The sequence below is a fragment of the Prunus avium genome, chromosome 6, assembly GCF_965620075.1.
Source record: "Prunus avium chromosome 6, drPruAviu1.hap1.1, whole genome shotgun sequence".
Classification (NCBI taxonomy): Eukaryota; Viridiplantae; Streptophyta; class Magnoliopsida; order Rosales; family Rosaceae; genus Prunus; species Prunus avium.
Window position 1 is genome coordinate 34,201,293 of NC_142289.1, and position 27,931 is coordinate 34,229,223.

At 38.8% G+C, this 27,931-nt stretch overlaps 5 protein-coding genes and 1 pseudogene across 6 annotated transcripts; 3 read left to right on the top strand and 3 right to left on the bottom strand.

Annotated features, from left to right (window-relative positions):
• Positions 1-5: 5 nt before the first annotated feature.
• Positions 6-2,209, bottom strand: LOC110757074 (Tetratricopeptide repeat (TPR)-like superfamily protein). Its single transcript, XM_021958603.2, has one exon. The coding sequence runs from the start codon at positions 1,741-1,743 to the stop codon at positions 97-99; it is 1,647 nt and encodes a 548-aa protein (XP_021814295.1). The 5' UTR covers positions 1,744-2,209; the 3' UTR covers positions 6-96.
• Positions 2,210-10,072: 7,863 nt separating this feature from the next.
• Positions 10,073-12,826, top strand: LOC110757066 (Chaperone DnaJ-domain superfamily protein). Of its 2 annotated transcripts, XM_021958589.2 has the most exons (5): positions 10,073-10,595; positions 11,153-11,321; positions 11,732-11,764; positions 11,912-12,006; positions 12,161-12,826. In XM_021958589.2, exons 1-5 carry the CDS (start codon positions 10,245-10,247, stop codon positions 12,383-12,385), a joined length of 873 nt encoding a protein of 290 aa, XP_021814281.2. In that variant the 5' UTR covers positions 10,073-10,244; the 3' UTR covers positions 12,386-12,826. The 2 variants fall into 2 exon arrangements, with proteins under 2 accessions (XP_021814281.2, XP_021814282.2); XM_021958590.2 differs by lacking the exon at positions 11,732-11,764 and having other exon boundaries at positions 10,075-10,595.
• Positions 12,827-13,765: 939 nt separating this feature from the next.
• Positions 13,766-17,600, bottom strand: TOC75-III (translocon at the outer envelope membrane of chloroplasts 75-III). The gene is made up of 7 exons (XM_021958588.2): positions 16,324-17,600; positions 15,909-16,130; positions 15,701-15,808; positions 15,399-15,590; positions 15,056-15,304; positions 14,291-14,545; positions 13,766-14,190 (listed from the first exon to the last, which is right to left on the bottom strand). Exons 1-7 carry the CDS (start codon positions 17,497-17,499, stop codon positions 13,951-13,953), a joined length of 2,442 nt encoding a protein of 813 aa, XP_021814280.2. The 5' UTR covers positions 17,500-17,600; the 3' UTR covers positions 13,766-13,950.
• A 1,687-nt stretch (positions 17,601-19,287) lies between these two features.
• On the top strand, positions 19,288-21,489 carry LOC110757083 (pentatricopeptide repeat-containing protein At3g09040, mitochondrial pseudogene; annotated as a pseudogene).
• Positions 21,490-21,634: 145 nt separating this feature from the next.
• LOC110757085 (uncharacterized) lies at positions 21,635-24,385 on the top strand. Its single transcript, XM_021958619.2, is given in 5 exon segments — positions 21,635-21,965; positions 22,196-22,453; positions 22,610-23,605; positions 23,836-23,918; positions 24,002-24,385. Coding segments are annotated over 5 exon segments (1,593 nt in total). The 5' UTR covers positions 21,635-21,823; the 3' UTR covers positions 24,116-24,385.
• Positions 24,386-24,807: 422 nt separating this feature from the next.
• LOC110757084 (ribulose bisphosphate carboxylase/oxygenase activase, chloroplastic) lies at positions 24,808-27,803 on the bottom strand. Its single transcript, XM_021958618.2, has 7 exons — positions 27,643-27,803; positions 27,047-27,366; positions 26,851-26,956; positions 26,518-26,603; positions 25,807-26,279; positions 25,244-25,525; positions 24,808-25,070 (listed from the first exon to the last, which is right to left on the bottom strand). Exons 1-7 carry the CDS (start codon positions 27,685-27,687, stop codon positions 24,958-24,960), a joined length of 1,425 nt encoding a protein of 474 aa, XP_021814310.1. The 5' UTR covers positions 27,688-27,803; the 3' UTR covers positions 24,808-24,957.
• Positions 27,804-27,931: the final 128 nt, after the last annotated feature.

Below are 27,931 nucleotides of genomic sequence, written 5' to 3' on the forward strand. Positions count from 1 at the left end.
TCATGTTGCTGTGCTCTGCTGCCATAAAAGTTCGATAATTTAAGCTTATGCAACAGCAAGTTTACAAAATCTTCCTTGAAAGGCCATTCTATAATATCAGGCAGCTTCCATCCAACTGCATCCTGGAAGTTTCCTTAACTTGTTTTTCTTCATCATTTTCTTCAACCTTGCAACATTCCCCCAACTGCCAGAATCAGCATACAGACTTGACAACAGCAGATTGTTACCTGCACTCTCCGGCTCTAGCTCCGACAAATGCTTCGCTGCTACTTCAGCAAGATCTATATTTCCATAATTCCGACATGCTCCCAGTAACGCTCCCCATACAAACAAATCTGGCTCCATAGGCATTGCCTTAATCATATCATAAGCCTCAGTGAGTTTCCCTGCTCGACCTAGAAGATCAACCATGCATGCATAATGTTCTAGTCTTGGCACAATCCAATACCTTTCCTGCATAAAATAGAACAAGCTTTCTCCAAGTTCGATCATTCCGGCATGACAACAAGCCGTGAGAACTGCCATGAAAGTCAGGTAATCGAGTTTCTTATCGTCTTCTATCTTCATCTGGTTGAAAAGCTCAATTGCTTCATCGCAATACCCGTGATTCGCATATCCAAAAATCATCGAATTCCATGTCACCGTGTTCTTTTGAGACATCTTGCAAAACAATGCCTTTGCTTCGTATATAAATCCGCATTTTGCGTACATGTCAACAAGAGCACTCCTCACATATACATCTTCTTCAACTCCTATCGCCAACGCGTAGGCATGAATCTCCTTCCCACGCTTCACATCCGTCACAGCTGCACAAGCAGGTAAGAGGCTACTAATAGTATTCGAAGTTGGACACAGTCCATGACTCAACATTTGCTTGAATGTATGAAAAGCTTTGTTGTTCTGAAAGTTCTGCACAAACCCAGATATAACCGAAGTCCAAGATACAACATCAGGCTCAATCCCGTTAACCCGCATTAGGTTAAAAATTCGATACGCCAATGCTTCATCGCCCTTCTGTGAAAACCCAGCAACCAAACTGTTCCAAGTTATCAAATTGGGCTTTAATCCCAGTAGCTGCATTTTCTCCACCAAACGCAATGCTTCTCTAGCCAAACCATGTTGAGCAAACCCCGAAACCATAGCATTCAAAGCCACCAAATCTTTCTCCACCATCATATCGAAAACTTGTTGTGCCTTCTTCACCTGCCCATTCTTTGAGTACATATCAATGAGCGCACTGCTAACAAAAGCATCAAATTCAAACGAGAAGCGGAGCACCACGGCGTGTATTTTCTCACCAGTTTTAAGATCAGAGACGTGTCCACATGCTTTGAGAACACTGGGGATAACAATCTTGTTGGGCCTAGAAACCTTTCTTTGCATCTCCCAGAACACATCGATTGCCTGCTGATAAAACCCACAACGAGCATAGGCTCCAATGAGAGCAAACCAGCGGCGTATGTTCGTTTGGGGAATTTTGTCGAACACTTTACGAGCATGGGCTATTTGGCCGCAGGCAGCGTACAAAGCGATGAGCTTGGAAGCGAAATGGGTCGAGCGAGCAGAGCCAATGGTGATTAAATGGGCGTGGAGTAGTCTCGCGGGGTGCAATTCTCGATCACGAGCGTAGGTTTCGATCAGCTTTGTGTAGTAATCAGGTGATGATTGAAATGGACGGTAGATGATGGGGTTGTTCTGGTGAGCCGCTGGGAGTACCTTGCCTTTGAAACGACGCATTGACATTGGAATAGCAACGGTAAAGCGCGGGAAAGAACACAAACACGTTTCACTCAGAAGATTGAAGTGAAGTAAGGTTAAATTACAATTCTCGTCCTTGTAATTTAGGCTATTTTTTATTATTTATTTTGGTCTTGTAATGTAAATTGATTTTAGAAACAGTTTTTATTTGAGTTATGACCAAATTCAGATTTCTGTTGTATTAATTGGCAAAACTCGCAAAAGTTGAACTCGAGATCACCACTTCTAAGAAAGTGAACAAGATTGACGAGTGTCGTTAGCCATTGATCCGAAATAAATAAATAAACTGAAGAAGAAAATTGTGACCTCAAAAGTAGCCTCTTCAATTGTGACAAGTGAAACATCAAAAGTACCACCACCAAAGATCAAAGATGAGGGCATTGATCTTCTTAGCCGTAGTTTTCATACACAGCCACAACATGCAAACAGTGGCCATTATTGATGTAATAGCCTCCGTTACTGTACATCCGTGCCACCAAAGACATAGCCACGATCAATTTGTGGCTGGAAAATAATTAGATACGGATTTGGTGGCCAAAGGATACTTATTATTGATTTTATTTCTCAAAGTCACAGTCAAACCTTTGGCTAATCCGCGGCCAACACTCATTGGCCACAAGTTCTCTGTGGTAAGTCTAAGATTGGCCACGAGTGTATTCGTAGCTTATTATATGGAGCTTTCCTTGTAGTGTTAAATTAATAAATAACCATTTCAAAATGATAACCAAACCATATGATCATACGAGGAACAAACACTCAACGACATTCACATTAACATGGACTGTAAGAGCCGAATAGAATACCAATGGAGTGTTAGTTGGATTGGCCCAAACTTTTGGTGTGCTAAGTCATCCTAGGTTCAAGCCCCTGTAAACAAAAAACTAACTTGATTAAATTAATATACAAGTCAATGATGTAGGAATTCACTTGCTATTTTTGTCACTTTTTAAAAAATAGGAGCCAAATTGTCGTGTTGAGTCCAAACTCTCGTTTGGTACGGTGGACTGTCATGGACTGGACTAAATACTGGGACTGTCTTGGATTGGCTTGGCCTGGCATAAGCTGGATAAGACTTGTCCTGCGTTTGGTGTAATATCGGACTAAGAAGCTGGATAACGAAAATAGTACTATCCTGTGTTTGGTGTATACTTGGACTAGGACTAATTTTTTTTTTTTTTTTTTTTTTTTTTTTGAGGTGATATAATATTTTAATTAGAAATTATTTTTACGATAATTCCATAGCAAAAAAATTAGTATTAAATTTTCCAAAACTTTGGGAACATGCCTATATTTTGAGAATATTTCCCAGATGTGAAAGCTCAACTTCCCTAACACAAATTACCAAACCGTCACTAGGTAATTGCAAACACAACATGCAATTGCCATCACAGTTTGCGAAACCCAACTATCTGTTTGTCAATTGCCGAACCACTAGCCACATGACCTCTACACTTGGTTTTATGCTTCCTTTCTTCCTCCAAACATGGTGAGACAAGCTCCAAACCATCCCGACATCATAGCAAGCCAATTTTCATAACATAAAGTTCTACTTAATTCATTGTAAATATCCAACACCAAGTTCACAAAATAAGATGATCAATGGTGCATATACAACACCAAGTTCACAAAACAAGAAAATCAATGGTGCATATCCAACAACATTCACAAAATAAGATTATCCATAGTGGATTTCCAGCACAAAAATTACAAAAGAAAGTACACATGTTAGTGTTCACAAACTAAGACAAGTTACCATGACCATATGTAGTTTGTGACACAATTGTCATCCATAACCAAGACACCATAGAAGCACCATCATCCTCTAGCATGGTCATTAAGCAATTTTTGAACAAACACTTCTTTGACATCATCATCTAATGACTGAAACACTGCCACAGTTTGTGGTTTCTCCAAAATGAGAGTCAATGCATCAATTTGATCCATAGGAGAAAGACCCATGTCCTTGAGCATTTTGGCAATGTCACTACGATCTTCATTACCTTTCACTATTGCCTCAGTTACCATTTGCATTCTTTTTCCAGATTCTGCAAATAATTTTTCCAATGCATGTACTATCTTGTCGATTCCATCACTTGAATTTTCAGTTCCTCTTTTCCTCTTTCTTGCACTATTTTCAGAATGACTGCCACCTTGGGACATGGGAGATTCATTCTCAGCTGCAATGTCACTTGGATTAACCTCATTGTGGCTTTGCTCCTCCATCATCTCCACTGGGACCTCGGATCCTTTTCCAGTAGCACGGTCCTTTCCAAATATGTTAGCAAGTTTGTCATAAATTGGAAAAGATTTGCTTCTCCATCCCTCTGCTTCCTTGTTGTGCTATGATTAAACGAGACATGTATTAGTGTACACTTTCAACATGTTTCAATAATAAACAAATAAAGCATATGCATCCATGAACTCAAAGAAAGTAGAAAATTGAAATTGGTTGAACACATACATGCACATAAGTTTTCCAAGCATCATCACTATCGACTTCGATACACTTTTTGACATCATTCCATGCAAACCCACTAGTATTCGACATGTCATAAATTATGCTATATATTTTTTTTCCATTTCTTCAACTTTGACTCAATATGCGGATTTGCCTTTATATTTGAATTGGGACATAAGACATCCAAAACTTTCTCCATTTGTACCAATGTACCAGATTTGAAGCTACCCGTATCACATCGATGACCTCGAGTAACAAAATCCTCAAGGATAGTTAACAATGCATCTTCTTCAAATGGAAGCCATTTACGCCTCGTTCCTTTCTTCATTGATGATTCAGAATTATGAACAGTACCACTTTCCATTCCTATACAACCAATATTCCATGCTATGTTTATAAATAAGGCAAAACAAAAATATATATAAAAAGGGATCAATACATAACTAATAAATATCATCATGAACACAAGATTCAGCTTTCATATTGCATATTACATAACACATTATTATTCAGTTTTTCTAAAGAAAGACAAATAGAAAATCAATTCGACTTAAACAAATACAATGATAAAATGTTCAATTTATAATTAACAGAAAATACATATAGCAATAGCTCATAAACCAACAAATGTAGTCTGCAAGACTCTAACACAAGTATTCTGCAAGACTCTAACACAAATGACAATGGTTTTTTTAACTAGTGGTGCCTATTTATTCTCCACTCATTATACATTTGCAAGGCCATATCATTCCTCTTTGCAGTCCATTGGTCAGACGGTCCGATGGTGCCAAGCATATCATCTTCTACCATGTTTTCTCCATCTTCAAGTTCATTTATTTCATGCTCTATTGGATCTATGGACATCTCCCTCCTAATGAGATTATGTAGAAGGCAACAAGCGGTGATTATTCGACATTGGGTCTTTATTGGATAGAAAGATGGACTCCTAAGTATGCCCCACCTAACTTTTATCAAGCCAAAACAACGCTCTATAACGTTCCTCGCCGATGCATGCTTCATGTTAAAATATTCCTCATGGTTGGAAGGTGTATGTCCATCTCTCCATTCGGATAGGTGATACCTTGTTCCTCTATAGGGTGCAAGGAATCCTTCACCATTTGTGTAACCACCATCTACAAGGTAATAATATCCTAATAACCAAAAGGAAAATTCCTATTAGTATCTGCATGTATACATACAAAATCAAATATGCCTTGTAAATTTAAAACTAACTAATGCCTTACCATTGGGAACCTTTAACCCATTGGGTCTAGTTATGGCATCACGCAGCACCCTAGAGTCCGATGCGGAGCCCTCCCAACCTGGTAACACAAATATGAATTGCATATCTCTTGAACACACACCCAACACATTTGTTGCAATTTCACCTTTTCTTGTTCGGTATCTTGGCTTGTCAATTTCGGCTACACGCACTTTAATATAAGTCCCATCTAATGCTCCCAAGCAATTCTAAACAATAGAACTTGTTACTTTCATTAAGTTGCACAAAAGCAAGAGAATCACTAGTTAGACATTAGGATCATACCTTAAACCTTCTCCACCTAGAATCCTCACAATTATCAAGCACGGGATCCGGGACTTTTAGTAGGATGTCTTGTAATCGCAAAACTCCTTGCAAGACGGAATTAAAATACCTACTAATGGTCTCTCCTGACCGAAAAAATCTACTACCAATAGTACGGTTCTTAACATGCTGTGCAAGTACATGTAAGAACACACATACTTGCTCCTCCAAAGACACCAAACCATCATTTTTTACCCTTCCATCTTGGCGAAGTAAATCGCATAATAGACCAAAAGTCCTTCTATCCATTCTAAGTTCGTTGACACATTTTATATCACTACTTCCTATTAGACTATCAAGATAACGCAAACGAGTCTCACGTCTAACCAATGAATGATTATTCAAAGAGCACCTTTCAATATGTCTCCTTCTTGATTTAAGCATCATCAACACAAGAATAGTGCAAGCACACATTGTCTCTAAATGCCACAACTCCAACAATAAGATCAACAAAATCTTTCTTCGATCCATATCTAATAATTATTATACAAACAAAACAATCTTGGTTTAGCTAGTTGTGATATTAAAATAAAATGTACGTATAAAACATAAAAATAAAATCCAAGACAAAACCCATAACATTCATACAATCCAATTAATATGCTCATATAAATTTCATTAAAAAAAAACCTACACTAAACAATAACCAATAGCAAAGAACATATAGAAAAATTGAAAGAATTGCAGAAAAATGAGTAGAAAAACTTTAAAAAGACAAACCACCCATTGCTAACAATAAAGGCTGTAAAGCCTAGAGGCATGAGGCAAAAAAGAAATATGTCAAAGCTCTGTTTTGGTTCTGAGTTATCAGCTATTTGGGTCAAAAAAGACACACCAAAGCTTTGACATATTTATTTTCTTCCTGCATTCCTAATACCTCTTCCCCAATGCTTCCCCTTTCACAACAAAAGCAAAACAATGACCCATTTCTACTCCATATTAAACCCCCCAAAAAAAAATTCTAAAAACCTTGCATCTGTTTGTTATTCCAAGTTTTCTTCTTCTTCTTTAAAAAAAAAAATCTTCTATGTAAGAAGCATTCTTACTCTGTTCTTTAACCTATTTATTATAAAAATTTCACTTAATGGAAAATTTTCAATTCTTCACATAACCCAATCCTTGAACTAGCAGATCTAGCCATTATAATACGAATTACACAACCACTTTTAATTATCTCACTCAAAAGAACAAAGAAAAGATCTCAAGAAGGACCCAAAGAACGAAATATTCCATAACAAACAAAATTTGGCAGAAAACCTAAAAATAAAACAGAGAAAAATCTCAAAACATCTGCAGATTCATACCATAAACTAGAGAGAAGAGAAAGATTGGGTACAATATTCAATCAAGTTGAGAGAATAGGAAGATTCAGAGATAGAGAGAGTGGTGACCTGTTGAGAAGCAGTGAAAATTGACTTCAGTTCGCTTGGGAAGCACAAGACGATAACAAGCGATGAAAACACGCGAGCTCTAATTAGTGAGCGTACTAATTGTCCCCCCCTTCCACACGGGCTTAGCTAAGAACCCCTAAGAAGGTGTTTTTGGTGGGCCCAGCATTAGTAGTCCCCATTTAAAACTAGAACTAGGTCAACCAAACATGGGCCTAATTTTAATCTAGTCCAGTCCATGCCTGGGAGGTGTACCAAACGAGCCCCAAGAGTGCAAAGTGTTATTGACTTATATTTATATTCAAAAGGATACTAGATTACAGTTGAAGAGAAGAGATCCAACCTTTTCTAAATGTTTTTTTTTTTTGCTTTAACCTTTTCTATATGTTATTTGTAATTGTAATTGTAATTGATATTTTTATTGGATTTTTTTTGGCTTATTTACTGTTTCACCCCCTGAAACGGACGCTCGGTCTCACTTTACCCCCTTAAACTGAAATTTTCTCACTTAACTCCTTGAATCTCTAAAAATTGTTGAAATTTTTTCACTTTACCACTTCCGTCCATTTCCATCCACAAAATTGTTAAGTGGGCTAACATGGCATGAACATTTTAGTAATTTTAGCTCCTTATCTTCTCTCTTCTCTCACTCCTTATGTCCCTCTGCCTCTCTCTTATCTCCCGTTCCGAACCCAACCTCCATCGCACCCCACCCGCACCCCTCCCCTCCTCCCCTCCTCCCTCTTCTATCTTCTCTTTTCTCTCTGCCTCTTTCTCCTCTATGCCTCTCTTCGCCTCTCTTCTCTCCTTCCCCAACCCAACCCCCATCACACCCCACCCCTCCCCTTCTTCTTTCTTATATATACCGATCTCTCTCACTATCTCTGCCAATAGAGAAAATGGGGAGTGAGTGTCGAGGATATATATATAAATTTTGAGTGGTGGTGGTTTGGTGTGCTGAGTAATTCCATGAAGGGTTAGGTCTGGGGTGGGGGTTGGGTCTGGCACGGGGAGAGAAGAGAAGAGAGTGGCAAATAGGAGAAAGAGGCAGAGAGAAAGAGAAGAGGAAGGAGGGGTGGGGGTGGGGTGTGATGGAGGTTGGGTTCAAGAGGGGAGAGAAGAGAGGGGCAGATGGACATAGGGAGAAAGAAGAGAGAAGATAAGGAGTTAAAATTACTAGAATGCTCATGCCAGATCAATACACTTAAGGGTTTTGTGGATGAAAATGGACGAAAGTGGTAAAGTGAGAAAATTTCAGCAATTTTTAGAGATTTAGGGGATTAAGTGAGAAATTTCAGTTTAAAGGGGTAAAGTGAGATCGAGTGTTTGTTTAAGAGGGTGAAATAGTAAATAAGCCTCTTTTTTTTTCTTTTTTTTTTAATTTTTTATAAATGAAAAAGAGTTTAGAAGGAGGGGAGGGTACCCCATCCCAAGGTCAAGACATACCAAGGCCTCTTGGTCTTTCTAGTGAAAAGAACGATCCTTACCAACTCAATCAACTCATTGGCTTTATTGGAATTTAAAGGAGTTTTTTTTGGGGTTGGATTTTTATAAGGAGTTCAAAAATTGAGGTTTGTTCACAACTAAAATGGTTAGATAATTAGATTGAGAAGTAAAGAATAAAACATAGTTAATACAGGGACCACATACAAATGGAAAGATATTATGATTAGTTTAAAGCGGATAAGATCCTTTTTCATTTTATTTTATGTACAAAATATACTTCATGCCATATGAAAAAAAAAGGGTTAATTGTTGATTTGCCCCTCAACTTGTACCTAACTTTCGATTTATCCTTTATCCTTTTTTATAAGAAAATTAAGGACCTCAATTATTATTTTTAGCCAATTTCCCCCCTGCCATTAATTTTCCTCACATTCCATCCAATTTACCGTTAAAAATATCATGTGCCAAGCATGTGAGGCTATTTAAGGGCAATTTGGTCATTTTTGCACCTTAACAATAATTAAAATTTTGAGACAAAAAACACAAAATGATAATAATTAAAAACACTTCAGTCACCTTTTTCCCATTTCCCCACTGTTGTTACAAACCCGGGAACCCCCACCCCCCCCAGGCTTTTCTCCATCCCTTTGCCCTTACTTCCCCTTTCCTGCACCCACCCTCCCCGTTGCTCCCTCCTTCCCATAACTTCTCAACACCCCAAACTGAGACCACCCACCCAGCCACCTCTTCCTCATTGTCACCCCCACCACCAAAATCAAACCCCCAACTTGTAATTAAACTCAATACAAAGTATACCCAACCATAAATCACAACAAAGATTCAGAAAAATACAAGCATTTCATAATCCACAACCACAACATCTCTCTCTCTCTCTCTCTCTCTCTCTCATGGGCATATCGGGTGGGGGTTGTTGGTTGAGTAGCATGACACAGATATTACACGATGTGGGTGTTGGGTGGACTAAGGAATTCAAGGGGTTAAGGTGGTTTTTTGGGAAAGATGGGTGCTGGAGTTGGGAGACTATGGTGGGTTGTTAGGGGATGATGGTGGGGGAGGCTAGGGATTAGTGGGAGCAAGATGGGGTTGGGAAATGTTTTTGTTTTCTTTTCTTTTTCTTTATTGTTTTATAACATTATTTTATAATTATTTAAGTGTCATATGCGTTGCATGTGACTATTCTTAACACTAATTGGATGAAATGTGAGTGTGAATTTAACGGTAGGGGGGAAATTGACTAAAAAAAATAATTGAGGTCCTTACTTTTGTAAAAAAAAAAAAAAAAAAAGGATAAATCGAAAGTTAGGTACAAGTTGATGGGTCAAATCAATAGTTAACCCAAAAAAATAATAATAAAAAATGGATCTAACGAAATCCGACCGTTGATTTTCTTTCATTTTTCTTTCTTGTCTTTGTCTTTTCATCCATTTTTCCAGGAGCTTCGAAGCTCAAAACAGAGCCACCAAAGAAATGCACACAACAAAAGCCAAACTCACAACCCTACTTCCAAAGCTAAACAAGTCCCAAAGACACTATTTTTAGGGACATGGAAGTAATAAACGCACTTCTCAGAAATTAGTGTTCTTCGAATATGCATGGATTGGCTCTGCCTCTAACACCACATCCACAGCCACACACCCTCTTCTTCTTCAACCTCTCTTCGACTTCAAGATCTCTGCTTTACCTGCAAAACCGACCCAAATCTTCGATACCCATTTTCAGAAAAGCTGACTTGAACCTCCTCGTGTTCTCTTCTCGGTCTTCCACTCCAAGTTTCTCCAATTTCAATAGGAAAAGAGGACGCTTTGTTACCCTTTTGAGAGCGAGCCGCAGAGAGTCTCCTTACCAAGTTTTGGGTGTGTCTCCTTCTGCAACTAACGATGAGATCAAAAGGGCTTATCGGAAACTTGCTCTTAAGTATCATCCTGATGTTAATAAGGAGGTGATTGATAGTTTCTGCACTCAACCCAATTTAGTTATGTGTGTTTTTGTTCTGTTGGTTATAGTTAGTTGTGGGATTGCTAGTGCTCTAGCTTCAAATTAAAGATTTTTAGTTTCTGGGTAGTTTTGTTTTCCTGATTTATTTATGTATGTATCCAATTCTTAAGTATTCAATTTGATTTTGTGTCATAGTTTGTTGTTCCATTAAATTTCCGCTTGCCAAGTTTGAAGAGTGTCGATTCATTGGAGGAGGCAGTTCCATTTCTTGTCGAGAAATGACTCCCCAAACAGGTGGTCCAAGGATGCTATTACCCAAATCAAATTTTGTGATTTTATGGTGCCAACTGTCTAAGCATGTATTTTGTCCTGCTAAAAGTGTGCTTTATGCTCTTCTAGATTTCCAATTACCCCGACCCCCTTTTGCAGTTTTGTATTGTCTGGTGGTTTAGGGGATATGAATTGGTTTTCTGAATCGTTTGTTTAGCCTATGCCTTCTCTCTAAAGTGGTTTGGCCTTCTTGTAATGGTTTCACTAGCCGTAACTCTTTCTTTTGTACAGGCAAATGCGCAGGAGAAATTTATGAGGATTAAACATGCCTATAATACATTGTTGAGTTCTAAATCTCGGGGAAAATATGACTCGAATTTCGGATCTGACTATTCCTATTCTTCTTCTCAAAGAAGCCAAAGTAAGAACTCTCAAGATGAAGAAGAGTTTTATGGATTCGGTAAGAACTTAGTAAACTCAAGTATACAAAGAAACCTTTCTGCTCTTCTACAGAACTTTTTGCACTCTGAATCAGTCTAGTCCAATGCTAAATATGTTTCAATGGCGTGTATGATAACCCTCTTGGATAAAGATGACATGCTGCCTGTGGCGTTGGAGTATCAGTCATGACAATTTTTGTTTTATCTTTTTATTTTTTTGATGAGTAATCAGGCAACATGCAGTTACTTGAAACCTTTACTGAAGGATCTTTTGGTCCAATTGACCATTCCAATTTTCAACTGATTATCCAAATAACTGTCTTCTTCAGACACTGATGAATAAAGTGTCTAGATAAACCAAGAGATAGCTTGGACCAATCTGTTAGGTATATTTTAGCACGTTCTTATTCTTAAGCCCTTCGTTGTGCAGGTAATTTTTTGAGGGATGTTCAAATAACAATAGGTAGATTTGTCCTCTCTGTGAGACATCATACAGGCCATAATGTTTGCTTTGCATTGCCCTCCAAATTTCAGCTAGCATCCATTTCTTGTATCCTTTCTTAATGCAAATAAAGTTATAGTTGTGTCATAAGTCTTTTTGCTGTTACAGAGGACTTCTTTAAAGACCTTCAAGAAGAATTCCAGAACTGGGAAGCAAGCGCTTCTTCACAAGGAAAACCAAAGAGTCTATGGGAGGAATTGGGGGTAAGACATTATGAACACTTTACATGAAATCATAATTACGTTAAACCACCTTCACCATTTAGAATTATAATATATATGCTCACAAATACTAGTGTGATTCAGTGTGAAGCTATACCAAGGAAAACTCACTTATGTTCTGGATTACACTTTGCAGGAGATTGGAGAAGAATTTGTGGAATTTCTTGAGAAAGAACTCAACATAACGGATCCAGAAGTTGAAGAAAATAACAATAAGGAAGGCAATCCTTTCAGAAGTTCTGGGACACAGAGAACTGGAAGTGGTAATCAAAATGAAGCCGGTAAGGGGAGCAGCATCGAGGAGAATATTGACGAGATAGAAGCTACTCTTGCCCAGTTAAAAAAGGAATTAGGATTATAGCACAGAAACACGGCTTCACACCAATTCTTTGCTGGAAGCATCAAAGGTGAAGCGTTATGTATATTGCTGCAGTTTGGTAGAAAGCAAAGTTGGAGGGAAGGAAAAGGAAGAGATTGATGGAGTGTTTGTTGTTTGCTAGAGGGAGACTGGAAGAGTAAAGGAGAAAGGAAATGTGGAGGAAGAGGATTTAGGAGATCCCTCTGGGCTCACCGAATCAATCCTTTCAATCTTTGGATATATTGATGGATGGAAGGATCTCAACTGAAAATTGTTAAATTACTTCATTTTTGTTAGTTTATCATTAGGGTATAATCATATCAAGTAAGATTCTAGTAACGAGTCTTTAGTGTTTGTATTTGAAAAATTGAAGCTTGTAATGAGATTACATCTTGTAAACCATACAGATTTGGATGAATGAAAATCAAGTATTGTTGTAAGGTTTGTTGCCTTGAAGGCATGGTATTATCTTGTATAATTTAATTTCTCTGCAATTATACAGCAACCTCAAATATTCTTCTTCTTTTTTTTTTTTTTTTTTTTTTTGGTATTGCTGAAGGTTTTCTGGTTACTAATATTATTGAAATCTACAAAACCCAACATAATCATAGCAACATCCTACGTAAATTCTTCATTATATTGTCCTTCCTACCAAACCGGGTTGAGAACAGATGTGTGAGCTTGTAAGTTGTAAGTACCATGAAGGCCTCATTGACATTAGTGGTGTGCCCAAGTTGGGATTTTGAAGGGAAGGTAGTCTATTAAATTTTGATCGCGGTAAATGGTAATTGAGAACCATTGGATAATTACTTATAATGACTATTACTTTTCAGAACCCTTGGGGAAAATTATTGGAGACTGGCCACAATTGTTTGATTAATTCTTATATATATATATATATATTCTATTGAGGGATCTCTCAAATTATTTGAGGGACACCTTTTAGGGTATCTTACGAATTTTTTTTCATCCATCCAAACCATCTATTTTTTAAGTCTACATTCATAGAGCATTGTTGCAAAAAATTAGGCAAATCGAAATCATTTTGACATCCAATGCTGGGTGGACCTTATAAGGATATTGGATTCAAGTAATTTTTTTGTAGATATGATCTTTAAATGATTATGTAAAACATAGACGGTTTGGATTAGTGAAATATAATGCTTGGTAGACCCTACAAGGATGTTCCTCAAATAAGTTATTTGAGGGATTCCGCAATTTCCAACAACTTGAGTGTAAGTGGACAAAAGATGATTCCCCTATAAATTGGGTTATAAATTTGATGCTCCAGTCAGAAATGATATTACAAATCTCCCATCAGATGGACATTTAGGGAAAGGATATTTAATCTCAACGAAACAATAAAACATAACAAAATCAGGATACAAGCATAAAGATAGAGCACTAATCGTATTATTCTATTTAAAAGTACAATCCTCACTGAATTTGAATTATGTTTTTTTATCCATACCAAATGAATTGCAACATAAATTAAATAAGAAAAAATGTTATTTCCGAAAATTAAAGGCCAAATTAAAAAAACTGAGAAAATAGTCGGTAGCCTCATCTCAAAATCTCTCACCGAATCGGAAGAATACTGCACCTGAGCCGGAGTTATGATCGACAGCATACTCAGCTCTTACTAGACCTATTTTGACTCCAACACCATATGCTGACCCATGACCCATTCGCCTGTACACCTCTGTTGGGTTACCCTTGACATCCTTGGAGCTTCCTAGATCATTTCCATGTTCTGCAAATGCATATGCATGTGTTCCTTTCACGGGTATCCGTAGTTCGGCTGCAAGCTGGAGATAACAAGGGGGAAAGACATTAGCTAATCATCATCATAACTTTTGAGTGACCATACATTGGACCGTGTTAATGTTTGTCTAAAGTAGTTCCTACCTCAAGGATGTTTCTAGCTGCGCCTATCTCACCCATGCTGTAACCCCTCACAGAATATGGACCCCCAAGGGTAAAGGCATCATAACTTGGGAGGTCACCCACACAGCCACCGTAGTGCCCATGAAGTACAAGCACAGGTGGTGGTGGTTTACCAGCACCTTCCTCGACTTCCTTCAGCTGGAAAAATCTTGTTAATGTTAGCTGGTGACGGTTGAAGAATGGAAACTTGCTGCCGACACCAAGGCCTTGGTCGACCTGTAATAAGTACAAAGAGTATGCAAGTTAGCTAAGGACAAAAACATGTTACACAGAAAGGTAAAAAGGAAAACAACCTTATATTTCAAAGCACTGAACGAGATCCCAATACCCTAACACTACTGAGAATTTAAAAGGATGACTGGAAGTTTAAATTTCACAACATGTACAACAGTCATCCAAAATAACATCAAGATGGAATTATATACATCTCCACACAAACACATTTTCACCTTGATGCACCTATGAAAACCTTAATACATATACGCCTGGCGAATTTTTCTTTAATTCTACAAGACTGAGCATGCAATCATGTGTATCAATAATCAAATGCATTAACAAATAATATTCCGGCCAGAACCAAAATTTCATGAAGTTCATAATTCCAGAAAATTCTAAAGAGAGACCAGAATGGCTTCCCTTTTAAACATTTTTCTTTCTTTCCCTCACTTGTTCTAAAAACTAAACAGAAGCAAGTCCATATAACAAGGTACAAGACAATGAGGTTACCTGAAACACATTCCTCTGACCAACTATAGCTCCATTCACAAACTTGGTGTTATCGCGAGTGATATTTGATTGTAAAAATGCCACACGGTCAATGCCTGTACCGCTGAGAGTTGTTGGAGGTCCATCTTCACTGACTCCTCCACTGGGCAACACTCTTTGGCCATTTGAACAGATATGACTGCGTTCATCGCGTGTAGTTATCTCTTCCATTACAAGTCCATAAGTGAATTTGCTTTGACGGGTGAAATTCTGGTAGGCACAGCCAATTAAATTATGTAATCATCATCATAATAAAAAAATAAAGGACTACATGCATTAAACATTTAAAAATGATGACAAGCACCTCTGTTATATTAGCCTTAACGCCGGCTCGATCAACCCATATAGGGGGAACTTCATCAGCCCCTGGCCCACCAGTGAAGACCGGACTCAGTTTTCGGCTGTTGAAGCAGCTTACACGGAGAGTACGATTGCGTGGATTGTACACGCCATCCAGATATGGATGCACGTACTCGAGCTTAAAAGCAAGATCGTCCTGAGGAAAGTAAACCACAGAAAATACATGACACAAGAATTCATGCAAATGTATTAAATCATCAGTTAACTTAAACAAGGGAGGTGTATTATTGATTAAGGCAAGATTACCTGAGGATTACAGAAGTTGGTGGTGTTTACTGTCCCAAGAATAGATCTATTCAGTCCTTTGAGATTCCTATGTTCAAATGTAACAGTTCCACCAGGCTGCAGTGAAGCCTAAACACACAACATACATAAAATACAATACAAAACAATCAGAATTATACATTTATACCTTCAAGAATTCGACAGAGCAGAGAGATCATTTAACACATACCAAAGTGGGATAACCTCCACGTCCAGGAACAATGCTCCACTCAGTGTTAACTTCAGCTGTCTTCTGTTCTAGTTCTTTAAGCTTTATTTCAACAATTATCCCTCCTTCATTCTTCTCGTCAGGCCGTGGGTTCACTTCAATGTTTGAAAACAAAGCTAGGGAGTTTATGTTCCTCAGAGCTTGTTTCCCAGCTTCTATGTTAAAAACATAACCTGGTCGAAGCTGCAAAACAATTTTGAACATTCACCAGAAATTCAACCAATCAATAAATCACCCATTGGAAGTTTTCCAACATACATATAACTTAAGCACCAAGCATATACATACACCTTTAACCAATAACCCCATGATTAAAGTCTACATCTTGAAACCAAAATTGTAATTCAGCAAACAACCAAATACTCTATATAAGTACCTGTCTGGGTAATTCTCTCTTCAACACGGGGATCTGCGTGTTCCCTTCGACGAAATTCCCAAGTTTATCCTGGAACTGAATAAGCAGCTGCGTGATATCCCCTTCTACAACTTCACAAACCACCTCCTTGGTGTTCAAGTTCCCAAAATTCACAACCTGGGCACATGCATACCCTTCATCCTGGTACCACTTCTGAACCCGGTCCCTTATCTTCTGCAACAGCCTAGCACTCACTTTCCCTTGTTCTCTCAACATCAGCAACACCTCTCTCTGCACAGGCGCTGGCAACAAACAGGGCCTCGCCCTATCAATCCTTCTCTTATAATCCTTCTCTTGGTTCCTAAAATACTCGAGCTTTTCCTTATCAGTCATATCCGGGTCCATTTCACTGGGCTTGGACTGCGGCATTAGACCCACATTGATGCATCGAAACTTATCAGCCGACTGCCATGTACTCTCTGTAAACGAAATCGTCACACCCAGAGTCCCATCTGGGTTGGTTTTGCCTTCCAAGTCGACCTTTTCGAACATACCGCAATTGGCTAAAGACTCGAGCTCTTTCTGCAACTGGGCTTTGGTGTAAACAGCTCCGGGTCTCAAAGACACCATCTCGAAGAACGAGTCATCGCTGCCCACTGTGGTCCACCGTCTCCGATCAAAGAAAAAGATCTCTGAGACCTTGTATTTCTTGAATCCACTGAGCTTGTTGAGCTGAACCACAATGTTGGCTGGTAACCCATGCGAGTCCCACTCTTGGGACTGTGGCTCGTCCGCCATGGCCGTCTGCGACCCAAACAAAAGCCTCCTCCAGAACCCGCCGAACCCATCTCCGCCTCCACCGCCGAACCCATCGCCGCCTCCGCCCCCAAACCCAGCTCCTCCGCCGCCAGAAATGCCGTTACCGTTGAAAGATCCTAAATTGAAGATAAGGGTGACTGTGGACGCGGCTGCAAGGGCTTTGGACAGGGTTTTGAGGTGGGTGGAGGAGGGTTTAGGGTTTTGGGAAAGGGGTGAGGAAGAGGAAGAAGAAGGCGATGACAGGTGGCACTTGACGATTGGGCGCCGGCTACTGGAGGCGGTGGCGGAGGTGATGGGTGGGGATAGGGTGCGGGCAGAGGAGGGAAGGATGGTGGGCTTGGGGTTGAGGTAGGTGGAGGAGGGCGCCGCTGCGAACATTGTGTTGGGTTGCAGCGGAAGAAAGACGAGAAGAGATAAGGCCCCTACAGAAGAGAAGAGGGTTTATTGGGTTTGGACTTTGGACCCTTCGGTGGTGAGAACGAGTTAACACAGTCGCTCAAATTTCAAGTGGGTAAACAAGTTTTTTTATTTTTTATTTTTGTAAAAGCGATAATGTTTACTTACCAAACATGGGAGAAATCCTGAATGGGTCAACTTAAATAGGGTAATCAAGGAATTGGAATCATATCAATCAGGAGTAGTTCATTCCATTCCTTATTTTGAGCGTATTTGATTACGGATTTTAGCACGTAACTCACATAATTTTTTATTCATTATGTGTTAGTAAATGTAGGATAAGTGAGGAATGAATTAGAATTAATTCAATATCCATGTTTTAGAAAACAAATGAAAAGTAGGAATTACAATCATTTTAATATCCATTTCTGATAAGTAAACATGCTGAATAAAAATCAAATCTAGGACATCGGATATAGGTAAGGTCCCGATTGGTTCATGAGAAAGGAGACTTGGGAATGGGAAATCAATTGATTTCCCATGTTTGGTAAGTCCAGACATGGGAAATGGTTGCCTGGCATATGAGAAAGTGGAGGAAAAGTGAAGCCCTCCTACCCCTTGGGTTTTGTTTTCCTCCTCATGAGAAAGATTGGGAAAATGAGTCATCACTAAATGTACATTTTTCATGACCATTTTGTCACATTTAGAATTACAATATAGCATTAAATGCATTATTTTTTATTTAATTTTATATGGGTATCATTGGAAAATTAAACAAATTTAGTTTTACATTCCTACACAAACCAAACATTTGAAAGAAAATAAAGTGGCATTTCCTGGTTACTTTCCCAAAGATTACCAAACATGAGAAATTATTTCCCATCAAATCTTTTCCACAAACCAAACGAGGCCTAATGCTCTTAACCCCCAAATAAACATGGTGGCCCCTTTTTGGGTGCTAATTGTTATTGGTCAAATTGAATTGGGAATTGGGGTTCATTGCAAATTTGGGAACGGGGCGAGATCTACAATGCTGGTTTATCAAATGGGATTATTGTTAAATGTGAAAGCGTGTGGGACTATAGTCTAGTGGTGTTTTGGCTTACATGTTTATTTGTTTTTACTTGTTTGTTTATGTATGTTACTTATTCTTCTAATTCTTTCTTTGGATTTGTACCAAAATCAATTTATCTGTTTTTTTTTTAATGTAATATTTAGGTTCATTAGTATCTTGTACATCAGATTTGTAAAATATTACATAAATCCCAAGTCCTTTAAAAAAAATTAACTACTATTTATTTTCTTTAATGATGGTAATATTGGAGAGAAGTGATTTGAATTTTATATTTGTAAAATACTCTTCATATCGTATGGTAAGAAATAAGACCATGTACCTATATTTGTACATGTATTGCACTTATATGTCCACCGACCACTTGCTTATGTTTAAAGGTAACGTCTTTTGGGTGTTTTTTTTTAAAGTTTTTATTTTGTTGGAGTGTTTTTTTTAAAAGTTTACATTGGAAAACTTTATACAGGAAGTCTAACATAACATAGTTTTAGGCATAATCATAATGCAAAAACAAATAAAAAGTATATGATAAGAAAATCACATTTACCCAAAAAAAGAGTAGAAGATGATATCCGTACGGGAGGAGATATTTTTGTTTTCTCATGTCGTCACAATGTTGCATCGTGTTACTAATTCATGTCTTACAAGTTAAAATGGAAATCAAGTTTATATATACGAGTATAGTGCTAATACATATGTACCTGTTATGATATATGTGAATTAGTAATACTTCTTAACTGTAATGTAACCCATATTTTACCTCTAAATTTATGGTTTTTTAAATCTATTTAAACAACTCATTTTGACATTTTTTTTTATGGAATCATTTTGACAATTTAATAATTTATTTTGCTCATATTATATTTAACTTCTCCTTAATTGTTGAACTGATCACAAATTGCATTACACACAAAATGCAGGAACTCGTTTCAGTGCAAAACAAATATGATGAGAAAGAACGCTTTGTCATTCTCTTGCTTATCACGGTTCACCTCAAAAATAGCCACAAGCATAGCCCTTGGAGTAGTTTCCCGCGGGTATGACGACTCAAAATCTCCACTATGACAATGATCCGGAAGCTAGCAAAGCCTTTTGGTTTGGAGCTGTTGGCTCAGTTGCAACAAGGAGGATCTTCACCCACCCCTCAAACCCTCAACAAAATCATATCCTCTTGCGCAACATCGACTTCTTTGGACTTGGGTATTAGGCTTCACGCAGTTGTTATCAAGTTGGGTTTTTGTTCTAATGTCTATATATGCAGTGCTCTCGTTGATATGTATGGAAAATGTGGCTCGTTGGCGAATGCCCAGAAACAGTTTGATGAAATGTCTGACAGAAATGTAGTAACTTGGAATTCTTTGATTTCTGGTTATTTGCAAGCTGAGTTGCCAAAAAGGGCAGTTGGGTTGTTCCTGGAGATGTTAAAAGTGGGGGTAGTGCCAACGCCGTTCAGTCTGTCGGGGGCCTTGGTGGGTTGCTCACAATTAGAAGCAGAAGAGCTTGGTGCTCAGGTTCATGGTTTGAGCCTGAAAACAGGGCTTTGCTATAATGTTGTTGTGGGAACAGGATTGATAGATATGTATTCAAAGTGTTGTAGTGTTAATGATTCAATGCGGGTGTTTAATCAAATGCCAGAAAGGAATGTTATAACTTGGACTTCCATGGTTACTGGCTATGCACAGAATGGACAATCTGATGAGGCGATGATTTTAGCAAGGGAAATGCTGCGGTTGGGTTTGAAACCAAATTATGTAACTTATAATAGTTTGTTGAGCTCATTTTCTAGCCCAGACTTTTGGGTTCATTGCAGGCAAATTCATTGCCGGATAATGAAAGAAGGTTTTGAGTTTAACGTGTATATAGTTGTTACCCTTCTGACCATATATTCAGATTGTAGCAATAGCTTGGAGGACTTTCAAAAGCTTTGCTCATGTGTTGCAATATGGGATCAAATCTCATGGAATGCAGTAATCGCTGGTTTTTCTAATATTGGAAGTTGTGAGGAAGCTTTGAAATGTTTCTCTGACATGAGGCAGGCCTGCGTTGCTATGAACTTCTTCACATTTGCTAGCATTTTAAGAGCAGTAGGAACTCTTTCAGACCTTGAAGCGGGAAAGAAAATCCATGCTCTCGTTTTCAAGAGTGGGCAAGCTTCAAATTTTTGTGTTCAGAATGGGCTTGTTTCCATGTATGCCAGATGCGGTGCCATCCATGATTCAAAGTGGGTGTTTACTTTGATGAACGAACATGATGTGGTCTCTTGGAATTCGTTATTAGCAGGTTATGCTCAACATGGATTTGGATTGGAGACTGTTGAATTGTTTGAACAAATGAGAAGAGCAGGGGTCAAACCAGATAATACCACCTTCCTCATTGTACTAACTGCTTGTAGCCATGTTGGTTTAGTGCACGAAGGACTTATGTATTTCGATTTGATGAGAAATGATGATTTGCTTGAACCCCCCAGAATGGAGCATTATGCTACGGTTGTTGATCTTTTCGGTCGAGCTGGAAATCTTCATGAAGCAGAAGCCTTCGTCGATAGCATGCCAATAGAGCCAGGACCCTCCGTATACAAAGCTCTACTTAGTGCTTGCAAAGTTCATGGAAATAAGGAAATCGCTCTTCTTTCAGCAAAAAAGCTTCAAGAGCTGTGCCCAAATGACCCTGCAACTTACATACTACTATCGAATGTGTTGGTGACAGGAGGCTGCTGGGATGATGCAGCAGGAGTGAGGAAGCTCATGTATGATAGAGGAATTAGAAAAACTCCTGGTCATAGTTGGATTTGAGTCAACAAAGAGGACAATGGCAAAAACAGTCAACAAAAAGGATATGTTTATGTTTTCAGCTTTTGACAGAAGGAAATCCAATTTTCAATTTCTTTCTTTCATTTTCAATTTCTAAAGAGCCTCAAAAAAGAAAATCCAATTATGATGGAATCAATTACATGTTTCTCTTGCAATACCAATACTGTCCCAAGACACAAGGCTAAGGAAGAGGAAGATGGTTGCTCCTGGCCTAGTCAATCACTATTTCAGGATATAATCATTACTGAGTTGCAAGCAGCAAGCTAAACTTAGTACCTTCTCTTGCCACGTGTAAAAATGGAGCCCACTAACAAATTAACCAATTGACCTGTGAACCCTGTTCGTTGTCTTGGCAAGAACCCCGGAAGAAAATGCAAGAACCCCATACAAATATCAGAGTTGTCTCAACAACAGAGGCAGCCTAATGAGACCCTCAATTGTGAATTGCAGATCAATGGCTCAACTTGAACGTGTGCAAAGACATGGCGACTCTGAAACTACTACCACCCATGAGCCAAAAAAACTTACTACCAGTACAAGCCCAACTATGGAACATTATCTTCGAGGTATCCGATGCCATCTTACTGTAACTTCTTCTCCACCAGTGAACATGGTACAGATATTTGGATTGTAGCAGGGTCGCACCAAGATATGAGAAAATATTAGTGTAACCGGTTGTATATAGCCATGTGTCGAACATGTCAATCAGCCAAGGCACCATGCCTTGCCAGAACATGTGTCTGAAACTCTTTTCTGATAATTACACATATTCTTCTAACCCATTTTTGCTGTCCAGGAGGTGAAGCTTTAAAGTCGTCACCAGCATCCTCATCCTCATCATCTCCGCTTGGGCACCACAATCAAGAAGACGATCACGGACACCATCACAAGAAATCTGTTCTCACTAAGGTGAAAGAGAAGGCCAAGAAACTGCGGCACTCACTCAGTCACAAGAAGAAGCATATGTAAGGTGATAACAGCACCCCCACTTTGGGTGCAAGCATGCATGAGCATGAAGACGAAGAACAAGATGCTGAATATCTAGGAGCCCCAAGTAATAATTAGTATCTTCAAGATTTCATTATGCATAACATATCTGTTTCTAAATTTTTTCTGCTTGTTTTCCCTTGGGGGAGTAACGCCAACCATTTCTTTGTGGCTTCCAAATCGTCCACCGATCCCCTCTTTAATAGTTTCATTTCATTTGCAGTGTATGAATCAGAGCTGGCACCCGAGGGATACAAGGAGACCGCAAAACTACATCCCAGAGCAGTTCCTGTGATTTCTGAGAAGCATGTTTTGCCAAGTAGTGTCAATCAAGATGCTGAACAAGATAACGAGAAGAGTCTTAGTCCTAACACGACAGTAACCGAAACTGCAGCTGTGAAGTCTCTTAGTCCTAACGAGACAGTCACCGAAACTGTGGCCAAGAAGCCTCCTAGTCCTAGCAAGTCAGTAGCTGAAACTGTAAAGCCTCCTAGTCCTAAGAAGACAATAACTGAAACTGTCACTGAGAAGTTAGGACCAGCCTATGCCACAGTATCAGATACAACCCATGCCATTGCCTCAAAGATAGAAGGTCTCACTGTTTCAGCCCCTGCTGCAGTAGCTGATGCAACCCACGCCATTGCCTCAAAGGTAGGTCTCACTGTTGCGGCCTCAACACCTTCAGAAAACAATGAATCCTTGGAAGCTCCTCACACTTCTTTAGCAGTATCAGCTCCAAAAAAATCTTCATCCCAGGCAGCTCAACAAACCTTGGCAGCCTTAGAGGCTCCGCAACCTTTGTCAGCCCCAGCAGCTCCACAAGGTGGAAAGCATGCTGGTAGCAGTGACCAAATATGGGATAAGGGTGTTTCTGTGAAGGAGTATTTGGCTCAAAAGTTTGAGCCAGGGGAAGATGAGAGAGCACTATCAAGAGTGATATCCGATGTAATGAGTCCAAGGACAAGTCCTGGTAGTGATGTTGGCATGGTGGGAAAGGTGAAAGGGGCTATAACTTCCTTGCTTCGGAACGATGAGTCGCCCAAAACTACTACCTCACAATCAGCCATGACGACATCACCAAGCTCACAACCAGCCATGACCTCATCATCACCACTCTCACAATCAGCCATGATCTCATCATCACCACGCTCACAATCAGCCAAGGCCTCATCACCTCGCATTCCGGTCTCTACCAATGCATATGAAGGCAGCTTCCATGGTATTTCCTTCATTATTCAATTCTACAAAGTGCAAAGTGATAGATTAAGTTATAAGGTTAATGATTCTTTGGCATGTTATGTTGTAAAACCGTTAATCTGGCATCACATATTAAAATAAGAATCCATCTCTGATTAACGGTCCAAATAACATGTCACACTGTCTGGTAAGAACATTTCCCTTAGTTATAAAGTTCGATTGATGAATAAATGGAGATTGATGGTGATTCAGTTCAAAAATCTTATACACGGGCCAAGCATATCTGTGAAGGGCCACGGTCGTCAGGGCCAGCTATAGATTCTATACTTGACACGGTATTAAGTTATATCTTGTAGTTTCTTTTATTTTCATCTTTTTGAAATGATTTATCCTCATGGAGATCTATTATGCATTGCAGTCGTCGAGGAAGAAAATAAGGGGAGGATACTACAGAGTAACTGAAAAGTGGAAAGCAACTGTTGATAAAGAAATAATACTCTGGGCTTTTGTACAAGTTTCTACGCATCAATAAGTGGTTCCCAAACATCATTTACAATGTTTGTGTAAGCTTTGTATTGTTGCCAATAAACAAATTTTGCAGCTCCAGAAGTTGACAACTGTTGATGAAAATAATTTCACAGAAGCTCTGTGAACAATCTTCCATACTAATTTACATTTACATTTTTGAAAGTCAGCAATCACATAGGGCACAAGAGACGAAGAGAAAATTTAACTGATAATCTTAAATTTACAATTCTTCTTGTTTTGGTTTCTGGCTGCATAAGATCAAAGGACTTGTTTTCTGTTTGTGTGGCTGGATGATTCGATTTGAACAATTGTACCACGCAAAAATCAAAGCAAAAAGATAAATAAAATATATATCACACCCTCTCCTCTTCCTTCCTTTTCCTCTCTTTCTGTTTATGTTTGTTGTGTGGGCTCTAGTTAGATTTTTATATTTCATGATTCTAAAACTATAATTTAGATAATGGGTGCAGATAAACAAGTCTGAGGATAATAACAATGGAATTTAGCCGCAAGTTGCTTGTAGCTTAGTAGTTAAGAGCATTTACCCTTGCACCTGAGATTTTAGTAGTTAAGAGCATTTACCCTTGCACCTGAGATTTTAGGTTCGATCCCCCCTTTCCAATATCAAAAGAAAAAAAACAAAAAAAACAATGGCATTAAGCCTACGAGCCTTATCAAGTGGCATGGATGAATGGGTGAGAGAGAATAAATAATATAGCATTAATAGCTAATTTAATCATTAAATAAAAACAAAGCATTAATCCCCAATAAAATACAAGTGCATATTACAAGAAAAGATAAGAAACCAGGAAGCAAGCAATATCATTATTTCTTCCAACTCCCCATTTATTCATATTGACAACTACCATTGTCACTCCTAGCTGTTGGGTCAAAGTTTGCAGCTGATCGATCAGTACAGCCTTCAGGGACAGGTACATTAATTTGTTGGGCTGCCTTGCCTGCATCAAAAAATTTACAGAAAACTTGAACAAACTACTATAGTTCAGATTTGGTAAGGAAAATCTGCCCCAAATTTAAACGAATGAAATTCCGCCACATCACTTGAGATTTAAAAAGTTGGGACATAAGTTGGTGCCTCTAAGGTTATTGTGTTAAGACAACGTGTGCTAACCATAGAATTCTCCTCTCTTAATGGAGTCCTGGTTTGCATCTCCAAGCGCTGCATCACTCAAGTACTTGTCAGCCAGTTGAACTCTCTTCACATTGTCCTGCTCCTGAACCAGCATTTGACCATAGTGAAGGAGCTTCTCCACTGTCATTTTAGGCTGTTCAAAAGTTGGGGGACCTTCTTTTGAGTTCACAAGCTTCTTCCCAATGCCATCTACCCCAACACCTGATACCCACTTCCTCACTTCATCATCGTAAACTCGAGCCCTTAGAGCACCAAAGAAGTCTGCAGTGTGGCATATAACAAGTTAGCATGATCGTATTTTCAACCAAGTCGCTAATCGAGTAATACTATAGGGATCATATTTACTGATCACATCTCTAATAGATTAGTTACTCAAGAAATATAAATAGCATGGCCAACACATTCCCAAATTATATGCAAAAGCTACTACAACAGAAGAGTCTCTATGGATTGTTGAAGACCTTTCCTGCTTTATACTTAAAATTCTCATAAAGAAAAGTGTTGGAAAATTCCAAAACACCAAGCTTTTGAGCTATACTTACCAATAGATTGACCAGGGAATGTGTCAACAATCTTAACAACATCATCCGCACTAACATTGTCAGGCTTGAAGATTCCCGTGCAAACCCCAATCCGGTCTTCCCTAGTGGGAGCCCAGTAAAATTTCTCCATACGACCGTCACGAATGAGAGGAGCATACAATGTGGAGAAGTCATTACCGGTGACTATAATGGGGACTCTGGGATTGTCCTCCTTGTTATACATACCAGGAAGCTGCACATTTGTTGGGTTATCAGCAATGTTCATGAGAGTAGCATTCACCATCTGGTTGTTCACAGTGTACTGTGTAGTTCCACCCATCCTACCAGCACCTGCATCAAGATCATTGATGAAGAGGGCACACATTTTCCCTTTCCTGATGATGTCTGCAGCCTCGCGGTACCTTTGTCTGATCAACTTTGCAGGCTCTCCTGCATTCCCACTTTCTAATTCTCCAGCACTCATCATGATAGGGCTGAAATGTAATAGCCAGATTATTAAAATTAATTAATGACAGCAAAATGGATGCATGAAATTCTCCACTGGCACTAAGGCTAGTCAAGAATGCAGCTGCATCAAGTGGAACCAAGCCTGCATATATAGGCATGAAAGAAAAAAAAAACAAAGATTTTCGGGTACCATCATATTGCTTAATTTCTATGTGGTTCTCCAAAAAAACTTTTATAAAACAAGCTAAACCATCACGAACTCACGTAATTCCCATCTTCGCAAACACAAGCTCACACTGGAACGATTTACCCTGACCTTTGCCTCCCCATATACCAAGAATGAGAGGAACCTGATACAAGTTCAAATAAAATTATCTGAGCTATCAAAACCAACAATCATGAACAAAATTTTACTGACAAAGTATAGCTAACATTAACAGTTGAAGCAACAAAAGTTTTCCCAAATTTTAGTCACGTGAGAATGGTATGGGAGACAACATGACAATATCTTACTTCTTATTTGTTAGAAATATATAAATAAGCTTCAAGATGGGCCAAATATGAGATTTATTTTCGTATTTGGAGCATCATCTGTACCTTAATGTTAGGCAGGCTCATGAAGTTTTTGGTGATATGAACCACAAGCTTGTCCATGAAAGCTGGAGCAATATAAAACCCATCCATGTTGTTGTCATAGTTGTATCTGAAACATAATTCAGAACTCTGTCATAAAAACATTCAGATCTCCAAGCAGCCATAAAAAATGAATGAATTTCTATATTTTCTTGCTTACTCTCGAAGTCCCGTGCTAATGTATTCATATGAGCTCATGACAGCATAGTGAGTCCCAGTCCCCTGGGGAGCTTGGAAGACAGAATCAACCAATCCCTTTCCTCTTGTTATGTCTTGTTGGTCATCAGAAATATCATAGGCAAGGCCTCTCCACTTGTCCTTTTTGGTCTGCTTCTCCTCATCAGTTTCCGCGGTAATTTTTAATTTACCTGCAGATACAATCTTTTGGTAGGGGACTCTCGAGCTGACTTTCTTCAAACTGCTGCCCAAGAAAGCTGAGGTTGGGATTGAGCTTCCAGAACCAGAGCTGTTCAAGCTCATCTGCATCAAATATAGACATCTTTAGGGCCAAGAAACAAGAAAGTTCATCAAACTGAAGTCACAAACTTCATTTCACAGCATACCCATGTGAAAAATATAACAACTGATCAAAATGCTTGAATTTCAGGCATCACACAGAGAAACAAAAAGGATCCTTTTGGGTGTTCTACAAAAGCTCAAAAAGAAAAACAATATGGAAAACAGTTTGTATGTCAAGTTTTCTGTAACAGGAAAAAAGAAAAAAATGAGAGATGATAAGGCGGGAAAACAAAGTACCGGTGTTCTGTTAACAGTTCCAACACTTGAGACTGTGGCAGCCATGGATCAAAATGGTACTGATAGCTGTGTCAAATTTAATGCAATAAAGCAGCAGATGTAGAGCTAGTTGTATCTGTGGGATTGGATATAAAAAGCAAGAGCTTTGAGGTCGGGGGTGTAATTGACAAAACATGTGGTGTGGTGATGAATTCCTTAAGGCCACACAAATGGGATTGGCTGACACATGGCTCTCTGTGAACAAAATAGGATAAAATCTCACTTTCCAACTTGACAAAATACTGGACTG